The 21,096-nt window shown below is 44.7% G+C and overlaps 1 protein-coding gene across 1 annotated transcript in view; it reads left to right on the top strand.

Moving 5' to 3' along the window:
- The window catches only part of LOC110165247 (nucleolar protein 4-like), a 451,198-nt gene that overhangs the window by 87,583 nt on the left and 342,519 nt on the right, over positions 1–21,096 (top strand). Inside the window, 1 exon segment of the mRNA XM_055165659.1 lies at positions 12,741–12,853. Within this exon segment, the coding sequence (XP_055021634.1) occupies positions 12,741–12,853 (113 nt within the window).

Raw genomic sequence — 21,096 nt, forward strand, 5'->3', positions numbered from 1 at the left:
CTCATGTGTTCTGTTTATTTTGATCGGCCCAAACTTTACCAAAGAGTGTAGTGACTCAAAATGTTCGATGCTCTGAGCGTCTGTGTTTGTAACAATTGAAAAAGTCGCTCTAAGTGCAGATATTTCTCAAATAAATGGAAAATTACACATCTTGGTCTAGACACTTGAGCCTGGTCAAACAGAAGTAAACAACAAGGCCAAAAATTCAAGTTAATTCATCTGATATAAAAATGTATTGAACAGATACATATGTACTCTAGTTTATGAAACTGTTGACCTTTTTTCTGTACCATTTTTGGTTCTAAAGTTCCATCTGTTTTAAACAGACCATGTATGAAACATGGAACAAAAATTATTTCCCAAATTTCAAAGACCCAAAAATCATGTAAATAAATGGATGTATTTCATCATATCTTGTGTTATTCCATCTTTGATCTGTTGATGAAGGGACATGATTAAAAAAAAAAAAAAAAGTATTTAAAATGATAAAAATTTGCTTGGAAGGACTGACATATTTTATAGAAATAGTTTCCTTTCATTTTGAAGTAATATTAAAGTATTCAGAAGAAAAAAGTTGCAACAAATTATGTAAAATCCTGCACCTTCTACTTGTTTGTACAATTTTCCCTCAGTTACTTTTCCCTCCGTTACCATGACGTTTCTTAATAAAAAATCTCATGACTCAAAAAGTAAGAGCAAATATTCAAACCAGTTTGTTAAGGATATGTAAGTGAGAACCAAGAGTTATCACTGTTTGGATTTATTGCCCAAAAAGTGCTGCATATTTCATTCCCTCCGTTACCGACTTGAGTTTTAAAATTTTTTGTCTTGAACTTGAAAGAATATCACAGGTTTAACTTGACCCTGTTGGAGTGTAACTCTTTCCTACATTCTGATACTTTACTTATTTCAATAGTTCCTCTAGTTTCTGAATAAGAGACACAGTTTCCCTCCGTTACCACTTGACTGGACCCACCTCTATTTGGACGCCTTTGCGTTTGAGTTCAGAAGGCCCCAACACGAGTCTTGGACAAAGTGGATGAAAGGGGCTAAAATACCTGACGTGCGTCCAGGGCGTCTGTTGCCCTGGAAACAAGTGTCATTTTCCGGTCTTTTCCTGGAACCAGGTACCAGACTGAGAGAGACTTTAATGTTTTTATATTACATAAAATCATCAGCGGATGATCGACTTAACAGCTGCGGCGTGTTTATATTTATACTCCGCTAATGACACAGGTTCAGTCCTGGTTTAGTCCTGGTTTAGACCTGGTTTAGACCTGGTTTAGACCTGGTTTAGTCTTGGTTTAGACCTGGACCAGTTCTGTTTTCATCCTGTTTTCGTCCTGGTTCAGTCCTGGTTCAGTCCTGGTTTATTCCTGGTTCAGTCCTGGTTTAGTCCTGGTTTAGTCCTGGTTTAGTCCTGGTTTAGACCTGGTTTAGACCTGGTTTAGTCTTGGTTTAGACCTGGACCAGTTCTGTTTTCATCCTGTTTTCGTCCTGGTTTAGTCCTGGTATAGTCCTGGTGTAGTCCTGGTTCAGTCCTGGTTTAGACCTGGTGTAGTCCTGGCTCAGTCCTGGTTCAGTCCTGGTTTAGACCTGGTGTAGTCCTGGTGTAGTCTTGGGTTAGACTTGGTCCAATCCTGGTTCAATGCTGGTTTCGTCCCGGTTTTGTCCTGGTTTAGTTCTGGTCCAGTTGTTGTGTAGACCTGGTTCAGTCCTGGTTCAGTCCTGGTTCAGTCCTGGTTCAGTCCTGGTTCCTGGTTCAGTCCTGGTGTAGTCCTGGTCCAGTCCTGGTTTAGTCTCTGTAGACCCACGTAAACTTTGCAAATAAACTCGACGCCTTGACCCTAAAACATCTAAAAATGTTCCGTTTTTTTTTTTTATTTTTTTGTCATAGTCTCTTTAACCTCCATAAAACGCGGTGATACTTGGGTCTTCCCCGTTTTCCATCGCGTCACTTTCTCTTCTTTTTGTGTGCGAACGGCGCCCCCTGGCTCACGACCCGCGCACACACACACACGCACACACACACACACACACACACACACACACACACACACACACACACACACACACACAGATCACGTAACACGCAACAAAACAAAACACATCAGCCTCACGCGCCAATCAAACCCAACTCACATCCCGGCGCCTTTTGTGTGTGTGGGCCCCGGTCCCTCTGCCGGTCCCACTCCGAGACGCGACGCTAATTGCCTCCCTGCTCTGTGGGGGGGGGCGCGCACACACACACACACACACACACACACACGGAGGCTGGAGTGGGGCGGGAGTGCGGGGGGGGGCTCTAAAGTTCATCCGTGAATTATTAAACGCCGTTAATCAGCGAGCGCGGCGGCCATCTTTAATTGGCGCGTGCGGCGGGGGCCCCGTCTGTGTGTCACTCACGCTGGGGGACGAGGGGCGGGGCAGAGGGGGAGGGGGAGGGGGGTTTGATGTTAAAGGAGACGGATTAAAGGTCATGAATTGTGTAAAACTGTACTTTTCTGAGTTTAAAGGTTGTATAGAGGATTTTTTAAGGGAAAAGAAATACAGCAACAGTCCTTTTTCAAATGTTGTGCATGTGTGACACCACCTTCCTCCTCCACAGCCTCAGTATGAACATCTCCTCCTCCCGCCTCTTATTTATTTATTTTATTTATTTATTTATTTGATTGGGACAGAGCATGTTAATGAACAAACATGACAACATGAATGTAAACACACCGGATTGTAGCCTAAGGCTAATTTCCATCCGTTGTCCCAAGGGTCACAGGGGCCAGACACTAAAATATTGCACACTCCACTCATTATATAGTTCCATTCATTGCACAGTTCCCATTCATTGCACAGTTCCCATTATTACACAGTTCCCATACATTGCACAGTTCCCATTCATTGCACATAGAAAAACAATTAAAATCACAGTGCAGTTATACATGTGTACATGTTTGATTTGACCATAACCAAGTTTTTGTTTGAGCTTTAAAGGAGCTGTATGTGGGGCTTTCTTTCAGGGTCAGTGGAAGACTGTTCCACAGATTTCCACCTTGTACAGATAAAACATTCTGACCAAAGGTGGTCCGTCTCTGGGGTATGACCAAGTCACCCCTGGTGGTGGCTCGTGTGGTTCTTATTGAAATGTCTTTACGTTTAATGTAATTATTTAATGGTGGTGGTGCCAGGGAGTGTAGAACCTTATAAATTAGACAAGTCCTTTTGAGTTTGACCATGTTGCTAAAATCTAGAAGCCTGTGCTTTTTCAGTATGTGACAGTGGTGGTGGGAAATGGGTTTTTTGTCAAGTATTTTTAGACTTCTTTTATAGAGGTTTTCAATGGTTTTAAGTGTTGTGGGGCAAGAGACCAAGTAGTTAAGCAGTAATCGATGTGAGAGATAATCATTGAATAGAAATAAGTTTTTGCAGCATTCATGTTTAAGTTATTCCTGATATGACGGAAGTTCTGAATGTTAAACTGGATAACCTGGTACACCTCTTTACTCTAGAAATCACGTTTGTTTACATCCAGTGCGCGTTCAGAATTACCGTTGAAGTCACTTGTCTAGAAATATTTTATCGACCGACGTGTCAGTTTTTAGACCCTTCGTCTGCTTCATTCGCGCAATCGCTGAAAGAAATCTCCAAGAATCACCTCCGTTTGTCTTCGCTCCTTTTCCTCTTCTCTTCTTCTTTCGGCGACCTCAAAAACGGACTTTCTTTTGCGGCGAACTGGTCGTGGATTCTCGTCCGCCATCGCGACAAACTTTGTGCGAACTGCGAGGAAGCGACAGTTTAAAAAATCCTCTAAGAACCGCTGCATAAACCATGAAATCCCTGTGCACCGGCGAGTCAATTACACTAAAAACAGAAGGAGTTTGATTGACAACCTAACAGCCAATAGAAAATGAGGGAGCCTCGTTTTCTATTGGCTGATGTTTCTCTGGCCTCACTACGTCCACAGTTGATAGATTTTCATTCTTTTTTTTTTTTTTTGTGGTCTTCATAATTACAAGGCTGCTGCGTCTCTGTAATGATATTTTAAACTTTCACTGAACTTGAAACTAAAAAAAAAAAAAAATCCTCCATACAACCTTTAACTGTAGGGTCGGGGCTGGACGATTTTAAGAAAAAACTGAATTGTGATTTTTTTCTGGCAGATATTTCGATTTCAATTTCATCCGCAATTTTTATTAAATTAAGTTTCAGTGCACATGAACATTTGCAAACATCACAGAAACAAAAATCCATCATCACTTCCCAGGCGTTTTTTATTTAACAGAAGAAACGCTGATCGAGATGCCGGACTTTGAAGTGAACCAGATCTAAACCAGGACTGAACCAGGACTCAAACCAGGACTAAACCAGGTGTAAACCAGGACTAAACCAGGTGTAAAAACAGGACTGAACCAGGACTGAACCAGGTCTAAACCAGGACTGAACCAGGACTCTAAACCAGGACTCTAAACAGGACTGAACCAGGACTGAACCAGGGACTGAACCAGGACTAAACCAGGACTAACTAAACTAAAACAGGACTGAAACCAGGACTGAAACCAGGACTAAACCAGGTGTAAAACAGGACTAAAAGGACTAAAACCAGGACTAAACCAGGTCTAAACCAGGTCTAAACCAGGACTCTAAACAGGACTCCAGGTAAACCAGGACTAAACCAGGACTAAACCAGGTCTAAACCAGGTCTAAACCAGGACTAAACCAGGTCTAAACCAGGACTAAACCAGGACTAAACCAGGTCTAAACCAGGTCTAAACCAGGTCTAAACCAGGTCTACTAAACCAGTAAACCAGGACTCTAAACCAGGTCTAAACCAGGTCTAAACCAGGTCTAAACCTAGGTAAACCAGGTCTAAACAGGTCAGGTTCTAAACCAGGAGGTCTAAAACCAGGTTCTTGGAAGGAAGGACTGTCTAAACCGCGCTAAACGGTTCTAAACAGTCTAAAATCAGCTAGGAAGCGGTCTAAACCCTAAACAGGTCGAGGTCTTTCAAAATGTGTCCCGCGTCGCAGTGGTTTGCGTCGGGTCCCGCGAGGCTCTAATGACAAGTTCTCCGGCATTTTCATTTTTTGAAGGAGCTCACTGAAAGCAAAAGTTTGGAGATCTCTGCTTTTACAGTCAGCAGGGTTGCATCTCCACAGATCTGACTCTTTCGGCCTTTGCTCCACAGAAACCTTGTTCTTTTTGACTCTAATCGTCCACAGTATGAAGCTCCGTTTAGTTGCAGTAACATAAAAATTGAATTAAAATCACCACTATGATAATTTCCCTCGTGTCTCATATAAATCTGATAATTAATGGTCCTGGAAACTCTTCACCTCCGTCTGAACTCAAGAGTCAAAGAAAGTCTGACTTAGTCTAAATAGGCCGAGTCTCCACATGTGGTTTACCTGTGAAGAGGAAATATCTCACATCAGCTCTGTCACCGTCTGAGGCTCCGGGGTCTGAGCCTCGTGACCCCGAAGGAGCCAGAGTCACCGTCTCGTACAGCGTCTCTCCTGAGTCTGACCTGCTCCAGCCGATCCAACTCTGAACAACAAAGACTCGTGTGCCTTGTCTTTTATTAAAGTGCACATAGGTTACGTTCAGACTGCAGGGTTTAACGCTCAATTCGGATTATTTTTGTGAAATCCGATGTTTTCACGAGGTCGTTCACATTTCCAATTAAATGCGACTTGTATGTGACTCCAGTGTGAACATTAAACGGCCCAAAAGTGTCCCACATGTGACACTGGAGACACGACGACGTCAACCACAACATGGACGCGAGTATTGAGCGCCTGGAGATTTTAAAGTTCCTCTCGTACCGGAGCCAGAACATGAACAAATTACAGTATTTTCCGCGCTATTAGTCGCTCTGGATTATAAGTCGCACTGTCATTAAATGGTCTATTTTCAAACTTTTTTCACAAATAAACCGTGTGGGACTTTAAAGGAAACACAACAGTGTGGTAGGGCTGGGCGATATGGATCAAAAAATATATCTCGATATATTTTGCTATATCTCGATATACGATATATATCTCGATATATGTTCAAGAAAAAATAACCCCCTAAAACTGAAAACTTGCAAAAACAAATCTGCCAAATTCCACAAGGTCCTTTTTTTTTAAATTGAAGTGTAAGAGGTCGACAGTTTCATACAGGAACATTTAAGATTACAAAAACCCTAATTACATAAATAATAATTTAACTGTAAAATAAAAGAAATAATACATATTTCCTTCTTTTCATTCATAAATAAACCAACTCAACACAAGTTCATCTTTGCATTAACTCTGTTATCCAAACCAGAACCAGAACCATGAGCTCATTTAGCAGAAGAAGCTCAGGATGTTCCTTATTTTAACAGATCCATGTTCCAGCAGTGAGGAGCTCTGAGGTTTAATCCCACAATCCACTGCAGATCAAACCCAACGTTTCCAAACACTATTGTACAAGTGACACTGCAGCAGATTATTCATTAAAATCTTCTGCATAAATAAACTTTACATAAATAAATATAACGACTCTACGAGCACATCAGCCCGTTTGAGATAATCAATGTGTTTAATGCAGTTTTGCGCACGTGTGTTTACATTTTACAGAAACCAAACTTAAGCGCATGACTCATTTGCATAAACAGCACTTCTCCTGCAGCTCAGCTCGTTCAGCTTCTTTCGGACTAAAGGACGCGACTCGGTGGAACATGAGGATGTGCTGCTGGTGGTTTTGTCTGTAAATGGTGGAAAATGTTCGTGGTGCTTGAAGCTTTTCACTGGCACCAACTTTCAGCGTTCAGGGCGACAGTGACGAGTGAAGGAGACACGAGCGAACAAAATCAGGGAGGCGGAGGCGATGAGAGAGAAGGTAAACAAGCGAAGCGGCAAAATCAGAATTGAATATAAGCATTATATCGATATATACGATATGTCAGAATTCATATCGAGTTTAAAAACCATCTCAATATATTTAAAATATCGATATATCGCCCACCCCTAGTGAGTGGTTTTGTTTGTTTGTTCGTTCACGGTGACTCTGGGCTTTGTTCAGTTGTGGCGTGTAGGGAGGGTGTGTCTGGGACCAACGGATTGTCGGCGTGTTCGCAGTGACTCAGTTGTTCAGTCGTGTCTAGAAGCGGCACGTCGCGCTCGCTTTTTCGGTTCGTTCCTCCGTTCCGTTCCTCGTCGGCGTGGAGTGATGAGTGTGTCTGTGGGTGTGTTTCGCTGTGCGGTCGCTGTCTGCTCCGTGTGTGTTTGCGGCTTTGTAGTTTACTGAAGTCGTGCTGGGACGCCCGAGTGGATTCGTGTTTAGAGCGCTCGGGATTCGTTGTTTTTTGATGGGGCTGGAGGTTTAAGAGCGCGTCTAATAGCCCTGAAAATATGGTACTTGTTTTAAGGAGGAGATTGAGAAGGAGAAGGACGAGGTTTTTGGCCGTGGCGTTTTGTGGTTCAGTCCGCTGAAAGGAACGTGTGGATGTGGAGACGGAGCCAAGAGTGGTGAGTGGTGATGTGCTTCACTTCAGTGAGTTTATTAACAATTTTCATATGACGAGAAGAACGTTTGTGTACATTTGTGTCTTGTTGATAACGTGTAGGTGGATGAATGCGCTTTGGCCGTTCAGACTGAAGTCACATGTCAAAAGATCAGATATGTATCGGTTTCAGGAGCACATATCCAAGTGTCCTGGGTCACATTTGAAAAAATCGGATCTGTGTCATTAAAAGATCAAATAAATGTCACATAGAGGCCAAAAAAATCGGATTTGGGTCACTTCAGGCTGCCGTCTGAACGTAGCCTTTGTTCAACTCAAGCTTTGTTGCGTCCATAATTAGTTTTAAATGATCTTATTTTGCAGAGTTGACTTTTTTGTGTCCTTGAACCAAGTTATGATGTTGTGCACTCATCAAAAACAAACGTGAATATGTGTTTTGTTTCGTTCAGTCAATCAATCAAACTTTATTTCTATAGCACCTTCCAACGACCGAAACAAAAAACCAATAAACATCATACAGACAAAGCAACAAAGCACATTACACCATTCAAATAAAGAAAGTGTCACAGGGCCAATAAGTGTTAATAGCCGTTCTAAATAAGTAGGTTTTAAGTTTGGTTTTGAACAGAGGCAGGTCAGGGATGGACCGTAACTCAACGGGTGAAGAGTTCCAGAGTTTTGGACCGACCACTGCAAAAGAATGATCACCCCACAGTTTGACCGGGGGACCCAGCAGATCGTAGAGCTCTGCTGGGTTGGTGAGGGGTCAAAATCTCACACAGGTAAGAAGGTGCAAGACCGTTGAGTGCATTAAAAACAAACATCAAAATTTTAAAATGAGTTCTGAACTGGACAGGGAGCCAGGGCGAGGAGTACAGGACAGGGGTGATGTGATCGTGTTTCCGACTGTTTCATTCACATTTCATTTTGAGGGAAAGGATATCCTAGTCAGGCCAGCGCCACCTAGTGCCTTCGCTGAGTTTCATTTCTCTCCAGCGACTACATCAGGAATCAGAATACACTAGATCAAAGGTGCTCAATACGTCGATCGTGATCTACCAGTCGATCGCCAAGGTCGTGTGGGTAGATCGCCGTGTCTCGTCTCAGACTCGATCGCGTTTGGACTCGGTCTTGTCTCTCACTCGAGGTGTGACACTCAACAAGTGTGATCATATTTCATTCCGGCTGCTGCTGTTGGTAATAAACTTGTAGCGGGTGCAGGAGCGTGTGGGGCGTCTCAGTGCAGCCTGTGCGCTCATTTGAAACCCGCGGAGACTCTACGGCGCATCACAAACACACACGCTCCCTATGCACGGCTCGTCTGCGACAGCGTGTGCCCTCGTGTACCAGCGTGCATCACAGGGCAGGTTCAACTTCCTAAACATCCTACCTGTCCATCTGCCTCACGTCAGCACGCCGCCCCTCGCCTTTTCACGCTCTCGCTCCTTCCTGCGTACAGCCAACACAAGCCCCTCCCACAGTGCGGCTGATTAGAAGAACAAGACCAAACGTGAAGCAAAAACCAGTCTAAATTTGTGTTAGTGTTGGCACAAAGCAGGTCTACAGCATAGAGCGGATCTACAGAACAGACCTACTGCCACATTTGGCTGAAGTTTGTCTAACAAAAGTGACAAATGCATCTGTGTTTGTCACGATGTGCGTTTGGTTTGGTAAACGTGCAGAGGCTGGTAAATATCACTGAAACCAGAAAAGAATGTAACTCCAGTTTGGAACTTTAAAAAACAGGTTTAAAAATCTTCCTTCACTTTTTTCACAGTTTTGTGTAAAGTGCCAGAGGAAGTTCTCTTAAAGAAGAGGTTCTCAAACTGTGGGGGAGGGTCCAAAAAAGGGGCACAGAGTGTTTCAGTGCAGTTTGTTTGGCTTTGTATTAGGTCGATCATTTTGACTTGGTCATTTTGTAAGTAGCTCACATGATGAAAAAGTGTGAACTCTGGTCTAGACGGTTCGCAAAAACCCCAGAAGTGCGAGTTTGTATTTTCTCACCTGGCAAGAAAATACATTTTTGGGTCCGACTGACCTGCCCCAAGACAGCGGGAAGGAAAAAAAAAATTTCTTGGGGTCTGTGTGACGTCGAGGAGAGCGTGAGGGTCAAGTTAAATTAAGAAAGTGTCATCATGATTTGAGTCAATTTCACTTGACAAGTAAAATGATCTGCCAGTGGAACAAGAGACCTTTTTGTAATTAAAATATGAAAATACATCTTGCCATTTTCAATTTCCGTGACTTTTCCAGGATTTCCATGACCATGGGAATCCTGCCAGTATCACATCACTAATCATATTTAAGCGATAAAATAGGTCTAAACCAAACCAGGTCTAAACCAGGTCTAAACCAAGTCTAAACCAGGTCTAAACCAGGTCTAAACAAAAACAGGTCTAAACCAGGTCTAAAAACAGGTCTAAACCAGGTCTAAAATCAGGACTAAACCAGGACTAAAACAGGATTTAGCCAAGACTAAAACAGGACTAAAACAGGTCTAAAACCAGGACTAAACCAGGACTAAAAAAGGACTAAAAACAGGTCTAAAATCAGAAAAAAAAACAGGTCTAAACCAGGTCTAAAACCAGGTCTAAAACTGGATTTAGCCAGGACCAAACTCGGTCTAAAACAGGTCTAAAACCAGAATTAAATCAGGACTAAACCAGTCTAAAAACAGGTCTAAAATCAGGACTAAACCAGGACTAAAACAGGATTTAGCCAGGACCAAACCAGGTCTAAAACAGGTCTAAAATCAGGTCTAAACCAGGTCTAAACCAGGTCTAAAATCAGGACCAAACCAGGTCTAAAACCGGGACTAAGCCAGGTCTAAAACCAGGTCTAAACCAGGTCTAAAAACGGTCGATCAGCGGAGGAATGAAATTGTGTTTATGTTTTCAGCCGTGGTTCCCGTTGCAGACAGCAGGGGGAGCTCCACACTGCACTAGAAATAGAAATGAAGTTTTTTAAAGTTGTGAAAATGTCAAAAAAAACAACAACAAAAATAAATAAATAACAGTGTAAAAGAAAAAGAAAAAAACCTGAAGCCACGTGGATGTTTTCCGTGTGTCTGGGTGATTGTGTCTCGTTTAGTTCACGTGTAATTTTACTCCACAACTTTAATCGTCTTTTATGAAGTAACCGAGACTTTTAATTTCCTCTAATCACCGTCAATCCTTCTTTTCTTTTTCTTTTTCTTCTCTCTCTCTCAATTTCTCTCCTCCTCTCTCTCTCTCTCTTCTCTTTCGATCTTTCTCCCTGCTTCTCTTCTTTCTTTTTCTTCTCTTCCTCTCTTATTTTTTACATATTTCTCTACCTCTGTACTTTTTCTTCGTTCTTTCCCTCCCTCTTTTTCTTCTCTTTCTTGCTGTCTCTCTCCATCTCTTTTTCTCTTACCACTTTTTTCTTCTCTCCGTCTCTCTTATTTATTTCTTCTCGCTCTCTGTTTCTCTCTTCTCTTTGTCTCTCCCTTATTTCTCTGTCTCTCCCTCTCTTGTTCACTCTCTCCCTCCCTCCCTCCCTCTCTCCTTTCTTCCTTATCTCTTTCTCTCTCTCTCTCCCTCAAATCTTTCTCTTTCTCTCCTTCCTCTCTCTCCTCTCTTCCTTCCACTCCCTCCCTTCCTCTCTCTGTCTCTTCCCTCCCTCATGTCACTCTCCTTTCGCGCTCTCTCCCTTCTTCTCTCTCCCCCTCCCTTTCTTCCTCATCTCTTCCTCGTCTCTCTCTTCTCCCTCCCTCCCTTTTACTCTCCCCCATTTCTCTTTCATCCTCATCTCTCTCCTCCCTCCCTCATCTCTTTCTCTCTTCCTTCTCTCTCCCTCTCTTGCTCCCCCTTTCATCCTCAACTCTTCCTCTCTCTCTCTCTCTCTCTCTCCTCATCCCTCTCTATTTCTCTCTCTCCCCCCTCCCTTTCTTCCTCATCTCTCTCTACTCCCTCCCTCGTTCTCTCCCTCTCTCATCTCTCATCTCTCCCCCTTTCATCGTCAAATCTCCCTCTGTCTCTCCCTCCTTCCCACTCTTCCTCATCTCTCTCTCCTCCCTCCCTTGTTCTCCCTCCCTGATCTCTCTCTCCCTCCTCTTCTCTTCTCTCTCTCTTCTCTTCTCTCTCTCCTCTTCTCTTCTCTTTCTCTCTCTCTCTCTCTCTCTCTCTCTCTCTCTCTCTCTCTCTCTCTCTCTCTCTCTCTCCTCTCTCTCTCTCTCTCTCTCTCTCTCTCTCTTCTCTCTCTTCTCTCTCTCTCTCTCTCTCTCTCTCTCTCTCTCTCTCTCTCTCTCTCTCTCTCTCTCTCTCTCTCTCTCTCTCTCTCTCTCTCTCTCTCTTCTCTCTCTCTCCTCTTCTCTCTCTCTCTCTCTCCTCTTCTCTCTCTCTCTCTCTCTCTCTCTCTCTTCTCTCTCTCTCTCTCTCTCTCTCTCTCTCTCTCTCTCTCTCTCTCTCTCTCTCTCTCTCTCTCTCTCTCTCTCTCTCTCTCTCTCTCTCTCTCTCTCTCTCTCTTCTCTCTCTTTCTCTCTGTCCTTCTCTTTTCTCTCCTCTCCCTCCCTCTCTCGTTCTCTCTTCTCTCTCTCCCTTTCTCTTTCTTCTCTCTCCTCTCTCTCTCTCTCTCTCTCTCTCTCTCTCTTCTCTCCTCTCCTCTCCTCTTCTCTCTCTTTCTCTCTCTCTCTCTCCCTCTCTTTTCTCTCCTCTCCCTCCCTCCCTCTCTCGTTCTCCCTCTCTTCCTCCCTCTCTCGTTCTCTCTCCCTCCCTCCCTCTCTCATCTCCCTCTCTTCCTCCCTCTCTCGTTCTCCTCTCTCTTCTCTCCCTCTCTTCTCTCTCCTCCTCCCTCTCCTCATCTCCCTCTCTTCCTCCCTCTCTCGTTCTCTCTCTCTTCCTCCCTCTCTCGTTCTCTCTCCCTCCCTCCCTCTCTCGTTCTCTCTCTCTCCTCTCTTCTCTCTCTCTCCCTCCCTCCCTCTCTCGTTCTCTCTCTCTTCCTCCCTCTCTCGTTCTCTCTCTCTCCCTCCCTCTCTCGTTCTCTCTCTCTCTCTCCTCCTCTCTCTCTCTCTTCTCTCCCTCTCTCGTTCTCCTCTCTCTCCTCCTCTTCTCTCGTTCTCTCTCTCTCCTCTCTCCTCTCTCTCTCTCTCTCTCTCCTCCCTCTCTCGTTCTCTCTCTCTCCCTCCCTCTCTCGTTCTCTCTCTCTTCCTCCCTCTCTCGTTCTCTCTCTCTTCCTCCCTCTCTCGTTCTCTCTCTCTTCCTCCCTCTCTCATCTCTCTCTTTCTTTCTGTGGGTTTCAGAAAACGGTGTTGTGACTCGTCTCGTTGCCGAGGAGACGATCGACTTCAACCTGCCCCTGACCACCACGTACATGAAGCGCATGAGGCTGAACTACACCGGCCACGGCAACAAGGTAACGTCCCGCACTGCTGCTTTAACGGCCCCGCGGTCACCTGCCGTCACCTGGCGTCACCGCGGCGACCGGGTGCAGACGCTTCAGATTCCTCTTTTTCTTCTCTCACTTTTGCGTTTACTGATCTTGAACAGATTTGACGTGTCACACGGAGCTCAAAAATCTGTCAGAATGTTTTGGTACGACTTTAGTAAAACACAAAGCCGCAACGTTTGATGGACTGTTGGACGGCGACTGTGGTCAGGAGCAAAGAGGAGTAAAGAGCCAGGACTGAACCAAGACTGAACCAGGACTAAACCAGGACTAAACCAGGACTAAACCAGGACTGAACCAGACTGAACCAGGACTGAAAACCAGGACTGAACCAGGACTGAACCAGGACTGAACCAGGAGACTGAACCAGGACTAAACCAGGACTAAACCAGGACTGAACCAGGACTGAACCAGGACTGACCAGGACTGAACCAGGACTGAACCAGGACTGAACCAAGGACTGAACCAGGACTGAACCAGGACTAACCAGGACTGAACCAGGACTGAACCAGGACTGAACCAGACTGAACCAGGACTGAACCAGACTGACTGAAACCAGGACTAAACCAGGACTGAACCAGGACTGAACCAGGAGACTGAACCAGGACTAAACCAGGACTGAAACCAGGACTAAACCACTGAACCAGGACTGGACTAAACCAGGACTGAACCAGGACTGAACCAAGACTGAACCAGGACTAAACCAGGACTGAACCAGGACTAAAACCAGGACTAAAACAGGACTAAACCAGGACTAAAAGAGGACTGAAAACCAGGACTGAACCAAGACTGAACCAGGACTGAAACCAAGACTGAACCAGGACTGAAACCAGGACTAAACCAGGACTAAACAGGACTTAAACCAAGTCTAAAACAGGACTGAAACCAGGAGTGAACCAGGACTGAAACAGAAACAGGATTAAACCAGGACTAAACAGGACTAAACCAGGTCTAAACCAGGTCTAAACCAGGACTAAAACAGGACTAAAACAGGACTAAAACAGGACTAAACCAGGACTAAACCAAGACTAAACCAGGTCTAAAAAAGGACTAAACCAGGACTGAAACAAGAGTAGACTGTCAGGTGGTCAGGACTGAGACCTGGACCAGACCAGGACTGAGACCAGGACAAGATCAGGACTGAAACCAGTTTACTCCTGGGTTAGTCCTTGTTCAGTCCTGGTTCAGTCCTTGGTTCAGTCTTGCTTCAGTCCTGGTTCAGTCCTGGTTCAGTCCTGGTTTAGTCCTGGTTTAGTCCTGGTTTAGTCCATTTTTCCATTTTTCATTTAAACACAAAATCGAAAACTGAAAAAAAAACCAACAAATCATTATCTATTTTTTTACTTTCGGTTTTGGAGACAAATAACGCTTTCACACTTTTATTTTATTTTTATTAGATTTTATTTATTATTATTATTTTTTTTTTTTTCACCCGATAAGAAGCGTGTCTCCGCAGCAGCAGGTGTGCGGCGGTAACAGGCGCGTGGGCGGAAAGACGGAGCGCAGGTGAAATAAAAAAGAACGAACGCCCACGCGCCGCCTCGCCAAACAATTAAAGCGCCGTAACGAGACGGTTAAAAAGTAAATCAGATCCTCGCGGGGCGTTGGGCGTGGACCGGCGGAGGGGAGGACGCGAGGTGATTATCGTCGCGCAGAGAAAAAAGAGGCCGACGGAAAAGTGACAATTATGGAAATGTGAAAATTATACAACAGAAGGACGGAGAGCGAAGAGCGAGCGGTTTATATCGACGGACTCGGCTCGCGCGCGGCCGCCGGGGTTTAAATTGGAGGTTTCGCTTCTGGTTTCGTCGACTCTGAGTCCGGTTCTTTTGAAAAACGTCCCTGTGGACCCGGGACGGTCCCAGGTTTGAGTTTTTTCCCAGCAGATTTATACAAAACCACTGATTTATCCAAGTTTTATACAAGAAATGTCCCTGTTTTTGATCAATTTGATATAAACCAGGACTAAACCAGAACTGAACCAGGACTATACCAGGTCTAAAACTGGACTAAACCAGAACTGAACCCAGCAGGACTATACCAGGTCTAAAACAGGACTAAACAGAACTGAACCAGGACTAAACTGGACTAAAACTGGACTAAACCAGGACTGAACCAGGACTAAACCAGGACTAAACCAGAAAATAAACAGGACTAAACCAGGACTAAACCAGGACTGAACCAGGACTAAACAGGACTGAAACAGGACTGAACCAGGACTAAACAGGACTAAACCAGGACTGAACCAGGACTAACCAGGACTAAACCAGGACTGAACCAGGACTAAAACCAGGACTAACCAGGACTAAACCAGGACTAAAACCAGGACTAAACCAGGACTGAACCAGGACTAAACCAGGACTAACCAGGACTAAACCAGGACTGAATCAGGACTGAACCAGGACTAAAACTGGACTGAACCAGGACTGAACCAGGACTGAACCAGGACTAAACCAGGACTAAAACTGGACTAAACAGGACTAAAACCAGGACTAAAACTGAACCAGGACTAAACCAGGACTAAACTGGACAAACCAGGACTGAACCAGGACTAAAACCGGACTAACCAGGACTAAACCAGGACTAAACCAGGACAGGACTAACCAGGACTAAACAGGACTGAACCAGGACTAAACCAGGACTAAACCAGGACTAAACCAGGACTAACCAGGACTAAACCAGACTAAACCAGGACTAACCAGGACTAAACCAGGACTGAAACCAGGACTAAACCAGGACTAAACCAGGACTAAACCAGGACTAAACCAGGACTAAACCAGGACTGAACCAGGACTAACCAGGACTAAACCAGAGACTAAACCAGACTAAACCAGGACTGAACCAGGACTGAACCAGGACTAAACCAGGACTAAAACCAGGACTAAACCAGGACTAAACCAGTAACCAGGACTAAACCAGGACTAAACCAGGAGACTGAACCAGGACTAACCAGGACTAAACCCAGGACTGAACCAGGACTGAACCAGGACTAAACCAGCTAACTAAACCAGGACTAAACCAGGACTGAACAGGACTGAACCAGGACTAAACCAGGACTAAAACCAGGACTGAACCAGGACTAAACCAGGACTAAACCAGGACTGAACCAGGACTAAAACTGGACTGAACCAGGACTAAACCAGGACTGAACCAGGACTAAACCAGGACTAAACAGGACTAACCAGACTAACCAGGACTAACCAGGACTAAACCAGCAGGACTATACCAGGTCTAAAACAGGACTAAACTAGGACTGAACCAGGACTAAACCAGGACTAAACCAGAACCAGGACCAGGACTAAACCAGGACTGAACCAGACTGAAACCAGGACTAAACCAGGACTGAACCAGGACTAAAAACAGAACGAAACAGGGACTGAACCAGGACTAAACCAGGACTAAAACTGGACTAAACCAGGACTAAACCAGGACTGAACAGGACTGAACCAGAACTGAAACAGGACTGAACCAGGACTAAACCAGGACTAAAACAGGACTAAAACAGGACTGAACCAGGACTAACCAGGACTAACCAGAACTGAACCAAGACTAAACTAAGACTAACCCGGACTAAACCAGGACTATCACAATTTTTGACTCATCTGATTCCCACCAACAGTAAAGAGGAGCGTAAATTGTCACTTGTTTGTCCAAAACCGTGACCATAAAGCAAAAAAAAAAAAAAAAAAAAGCGATGTCAGAAGCCCTTCACAAGGTTTCACGCTCTTTTCACGATTTTATTTATTTACCAACTGAAATAAAAATGAATTATTGATGTTAAAATATTTCTTCAAACTCAATTATCTTGTATTTTGATGTTTGTTTACGTTCCATTTTGTGGTTTGGATTAGTTTTTAACACCTCCTTGTCTAAACCCAGAAGTTTTCTCCGGTAAAACTCCTTCCACCGTAGCTCAGCTCTTAACGCGGCGTCTGAGTCCTGATAATTACAGATTTATTTATTTATTTAGAGTTATTTTAGTGACGCTCTGATAATTCCTCGTCGAGAATGAACGGAGCGAGAAGTGTGAATCCTCCGAACAAACCGGCGAAGGTGTGAAAAGGCCTCATTAACGGAGAAAAAAATTAAAGGTGTCGGGAACGTGCGAAGGTACAGATTAACAGAACGCAAACGCCGCAACGAATGCAAATGCGACGACACGACAAAAAGCCACAACACACCAGAAAAAAGCCACAACGGAAATGACCGCGGGACTCGATTTTAACGAAAACGCCGCAACAAATACAAACGCCACAACACGAAACGCAAAATGCCGCAACACGTTAAAAAGCCACAATACATCAAAAAGCCACAACACATTAAAAAGCCACAACACACCAGAAAAAAGCCACAACGGAAATGACCGCGGGACTCGATTTTAACGAAAACGCCGCAACAAATACAAACGCCACAACACGAACGCAAATGCTGCAACACATTAAAAAGCCACAATACATCAAAAAGCCACAACACATTAAAAAGCCACAACACACCAGAAAAAAGCCACAACGGAAATGACCGCGGGACTCGATTTTAACGCAAACGCCGCAACAAATACAAACGCCGCAACACGAACGCAAATGCCGCAACACATTTAAAAAGCCACAATACATCAAAAAGCCACAACACATTAAAAAGCCACAACACACCAGAAAAAAGCCACAACGGAAATGACCGCGGGACTCGATTTTAACGAAAACGCCGCAACAAATACAAACGCCACAACACAAACGCAAATGCTGCACAACACATTAAAAAGCCACAATACATCAAAAAGCCACACATAAAACATTAAAAAGCCACAACACACACACCAAAAAAAAAGCCACAACGGAAATGACCGCGGACTCGATTTTAACGCACAAACGCCGCAACAAATACAAAACGCCACAACACAAACGCAAATGCCACAACACATTAAAAAGCCACAATACCATCAAAAAGCCACAACACATTAAAAAAGCCACAACACACAAAAAAAAGCCAACAATTGGAAATACCGCGGGACTCTATGGCTTTTGTGTTTTGTGGCTTTTTTGTTTTGTGTTTTTTTGGTGTGTTGTGGCGTTTTTGGTTTGTTGTGGCTTTTTTGTGTGTTTGGCTTTTTTGTTGTTGTGGATTTTTGTGTGTTTGTGGCTTTTTTTGGTGTGTTGTGCTTTTTTTGGTTGGCTTTTGTGTGTGGTTTTTTGCGTGTGCTTTTTTGTGTGTTATGGCTTTTTTGGTTTGTTGTGGCTTTTTGGTGTGTTGTGGCTTTTTTGTTGGTTTTTTGTGTGTTTGTGGCTTTTTTTGGTGTTGTGGCTTTTTTTTTTTGTTGGCTTTTTTGGTTTGTTGTGGCTTTTTTGGGTGAGGGTTTGGTTTGTTGGCTTTTTTCTTTTGGTTTGTGTGGTTTTGTTTGGTTTTTTTTGTGTTTGTGGCTTTTTTGGTTTGTTGTGGCTTTTTGGTTTGTTGTGACTTTTTTTGGTTTGTTGTGGCTTTTTTTGGTTATGGGCTTTTTGGTGTGTTGTGGCTTTTTTGGTGTGTTGTGGCTTTTTTGGTGTGTTGCTTTTGGGTTTTATTTTTTTTCTTTGTTGTGGCTTTTTGTCATGTCGCATTCGTATTTGTTGCGGCCTTTGCGTTTGTTGCGGCCGCTCTCGGCTTCCGTAGATTAAACCTTCACAACAGAGGCCAAGGAGGTTACAGCACGGCGCCACGTGACAGGTCAGATCTGCGGAGAGTCGCCCCATTCACAGAAGGAATCGCTGTACGTTTGAGGAATAGAAACACACGTCCCCGGTTTTGTTCGTTGGATTGATGGACAAAGTTTCAGGGGTGAAGGAATGAAGATCGCTTTTCCAATCTGAGGTCATGTTTCTCGACCGGAAAAGGCGTCTTGTCGTCTCTTGGGCGGGTGGACAGTTCCTGCCTCAGTGGAGGTGTTCAAGTATGTCGGGGTTTTGTTCTCTAGTGAGGGGAGATGACAGGTGGATCGGTGCAGTGATGCGGTCGCTGTATCGGACCGTTGTGGTGAGAGGAGCTGAGTTCTCGATTTACCGGTCAGTCTCGTTCCTACTCTCACCTCTGGTCATGAGCTCTGGGTAGTGACCAAAGACGAGAGCGGGATACAAGCAGGAAATGAATTTCCTCGTCAGGGTGGCTGGGCGCTCCTAGAGATAGGTGGGGAGCTCGGGTAGAGCCGCTTCTCCTCCTGGTCAAGAGGCAGCTGAGGCTCGGCGTCTGTTCCGACTGCCTCCTGGACGTCTTCTTCCCCAGTGGGAAAGCCCCAAGGAAGACCCAGGACAACGCTGGAGGACTAAGTCTCTCGGCTGGAGGAAGTGTCTAGTGCAGGAGTGTCAAACTCATTTTGGTCGGGGGCCGTATCCACCAACTTTGATCCAAAGGGCCGGATCAGAAAACTCATGTCATATAACCCCAAAAATAACAATAAGTTCAAATATTTGTGCAGAGAAACACAAATCTATTACAGAAAATCTTTAATGGATGAACTCTTTCTTTTACAAATATTATAATATTTATGAACAACCTGAAACTTTAAGAAAAATTCATTTCAACACAAAGTTTTAACATGATTGTAAAAAGGAATAAGTCAATTTTTTGTAAAATCCTGCACTCGGCCTCCACTTTTCTCATGTTGACATTTTCTGATGAGGGTGTCACGGTCAACAGTCAAAAACGATCGTCCTTTAAGAGCGTTGGAAAGAGAACAAGTCTTCATTTGTGCTGCTCTGGTGGGAGGGCCACGTACAGAGACGCTGGAGACGCGCTGTGTTAAGTGAGCAGAAAATACAATATTTAATAGAAAATATAATTCAAATATTTAAGTAGAAAATCAGCCGAGGGCCAGATTAAAGGTCTTGGAGGGCCGGATCTGGCCCCCGGGCCGTATGTTTGACACCTGTGGTGTCCGACCCTGAATAAAGTGGAAGAAATGGATGGTTTGGATGGATTGAAACACACGTAATGAATAAATGCGAGATGGAAATGTTTAAAGTCACACCATGGGAACATTCTAGGGAAAGAAATAGAGAGAGGAGGAGATGGAGGGAGAGAGAGAGGTGTGAAGGAGGGCAAGAAAGAGAAAGAAGGAAGGAGACAGATAGAGAGAGAGACAGGAGAGGAGGAGGGAAAATGGAGGGAGAAGGAAGAGAGAGAGAGAGTGAGAGAGAAAAAAGAGGGAGAGTGGGAGAGAGAAATAGGGAGGAAGACAGAGAGAGGGAGAAATGGAGGGAGAGAGACAGAGAGAGAGAGAGAACGAAAGATGGAGGAAGGGAGAGGTGAGAGAGGATGAGGGAGAGAGAGGGAGAGAGGAGAGAGGAGGGAGGGAGAGAGAGGAGGAAATGAGAGAAAGAGAGAGAAATGGAGAAAGAGAGGGGAGAGAGAGAAGGGGAGAGAGAGAGAGAGAAATGGAGGAGAGAGAGAGATGGAGAGAAGAGGGGGAGAGAGAGATAAGAGGAGGGAGGAAGACAGAGAGGAGGGAGGAAGGAGGGAGGGAGAGAAAGATGGAGAGAGAGAGAGAGAGAGAAGAGAGACAGAGAGAGAGAGAGAGAGAGAGCACGAAAGAAGGAGAGAGAGGGAGATGGAGGAAGAGAGTGAGTGAGGATGAGGGAGAGGGAGAGAGAGGCAGAGGAGGGAGAGAGAGAGAGATGGAGGGAGGGAGAGAGGAAGAGAAGAGAAAGGAGAAAGGAGAGAGAAATGGAGAGGAAAGGAAGAGGGAGAGAGAGAAAAAGAGGGAGAGTGAGAGAGAAAGAGGGAGGAAGACACAGAGAGAGGGAGAAATGGAGGGAGAGAGAGAGAGAGAGAAATAGAGAGGGAAGAGGAGTGAGGAGAGAGGAGAGGAGAGAGAGGAGGAGAGAGGAGAGGAGAGAGAGAGAGAGAGATGGAGGGAGAGGGAGAGAGAAGGAGAGATGAGGAAGGAGAGAGATGGAGGAAGAGAGGGGGAGAGAGAGATAAAGGAGGGAGGAAGACAGAGGGAGGGAGAAATGGAAGGAGAGAGAGAGAAAAGAGGGAGAAATGGAGGGAGAAATTGAGGGAGAGATGACGGAGAAAGAGGAAGAGAGAAAGGAGGGAGGAAGAGGGAGAGGGAGAAATGGAGGGAGAGAGAAAGAGAGAGAGGGAGATGGAGGAAGAGAGTGAGTGAGGATGAGAGAGAGGGAGAGAAGTAGGGAGGGAGAGAGGGAGGGATGGAGGAGAGCGGGAGAGGGGAAGGGAGAGGA

Source organism: Boleophthalmus pectinirostris, unplaced genomic scaffold, assembly GCF_026225935.1.
Source record: "Boleophthalmus pectinirostris isolate CB_2022bp ecotype Guang Dong unplaced genomic scaffold, ASM2622593v1 HiC_scaffold_8, whole genome shotgun sequence".
NCBI lineage: Eukaryota > Metazoa > Chordata > Actinopteri > Gobiiformes > Gobiidae > Boleophthalmus > Boleophthalmus pectinirostris.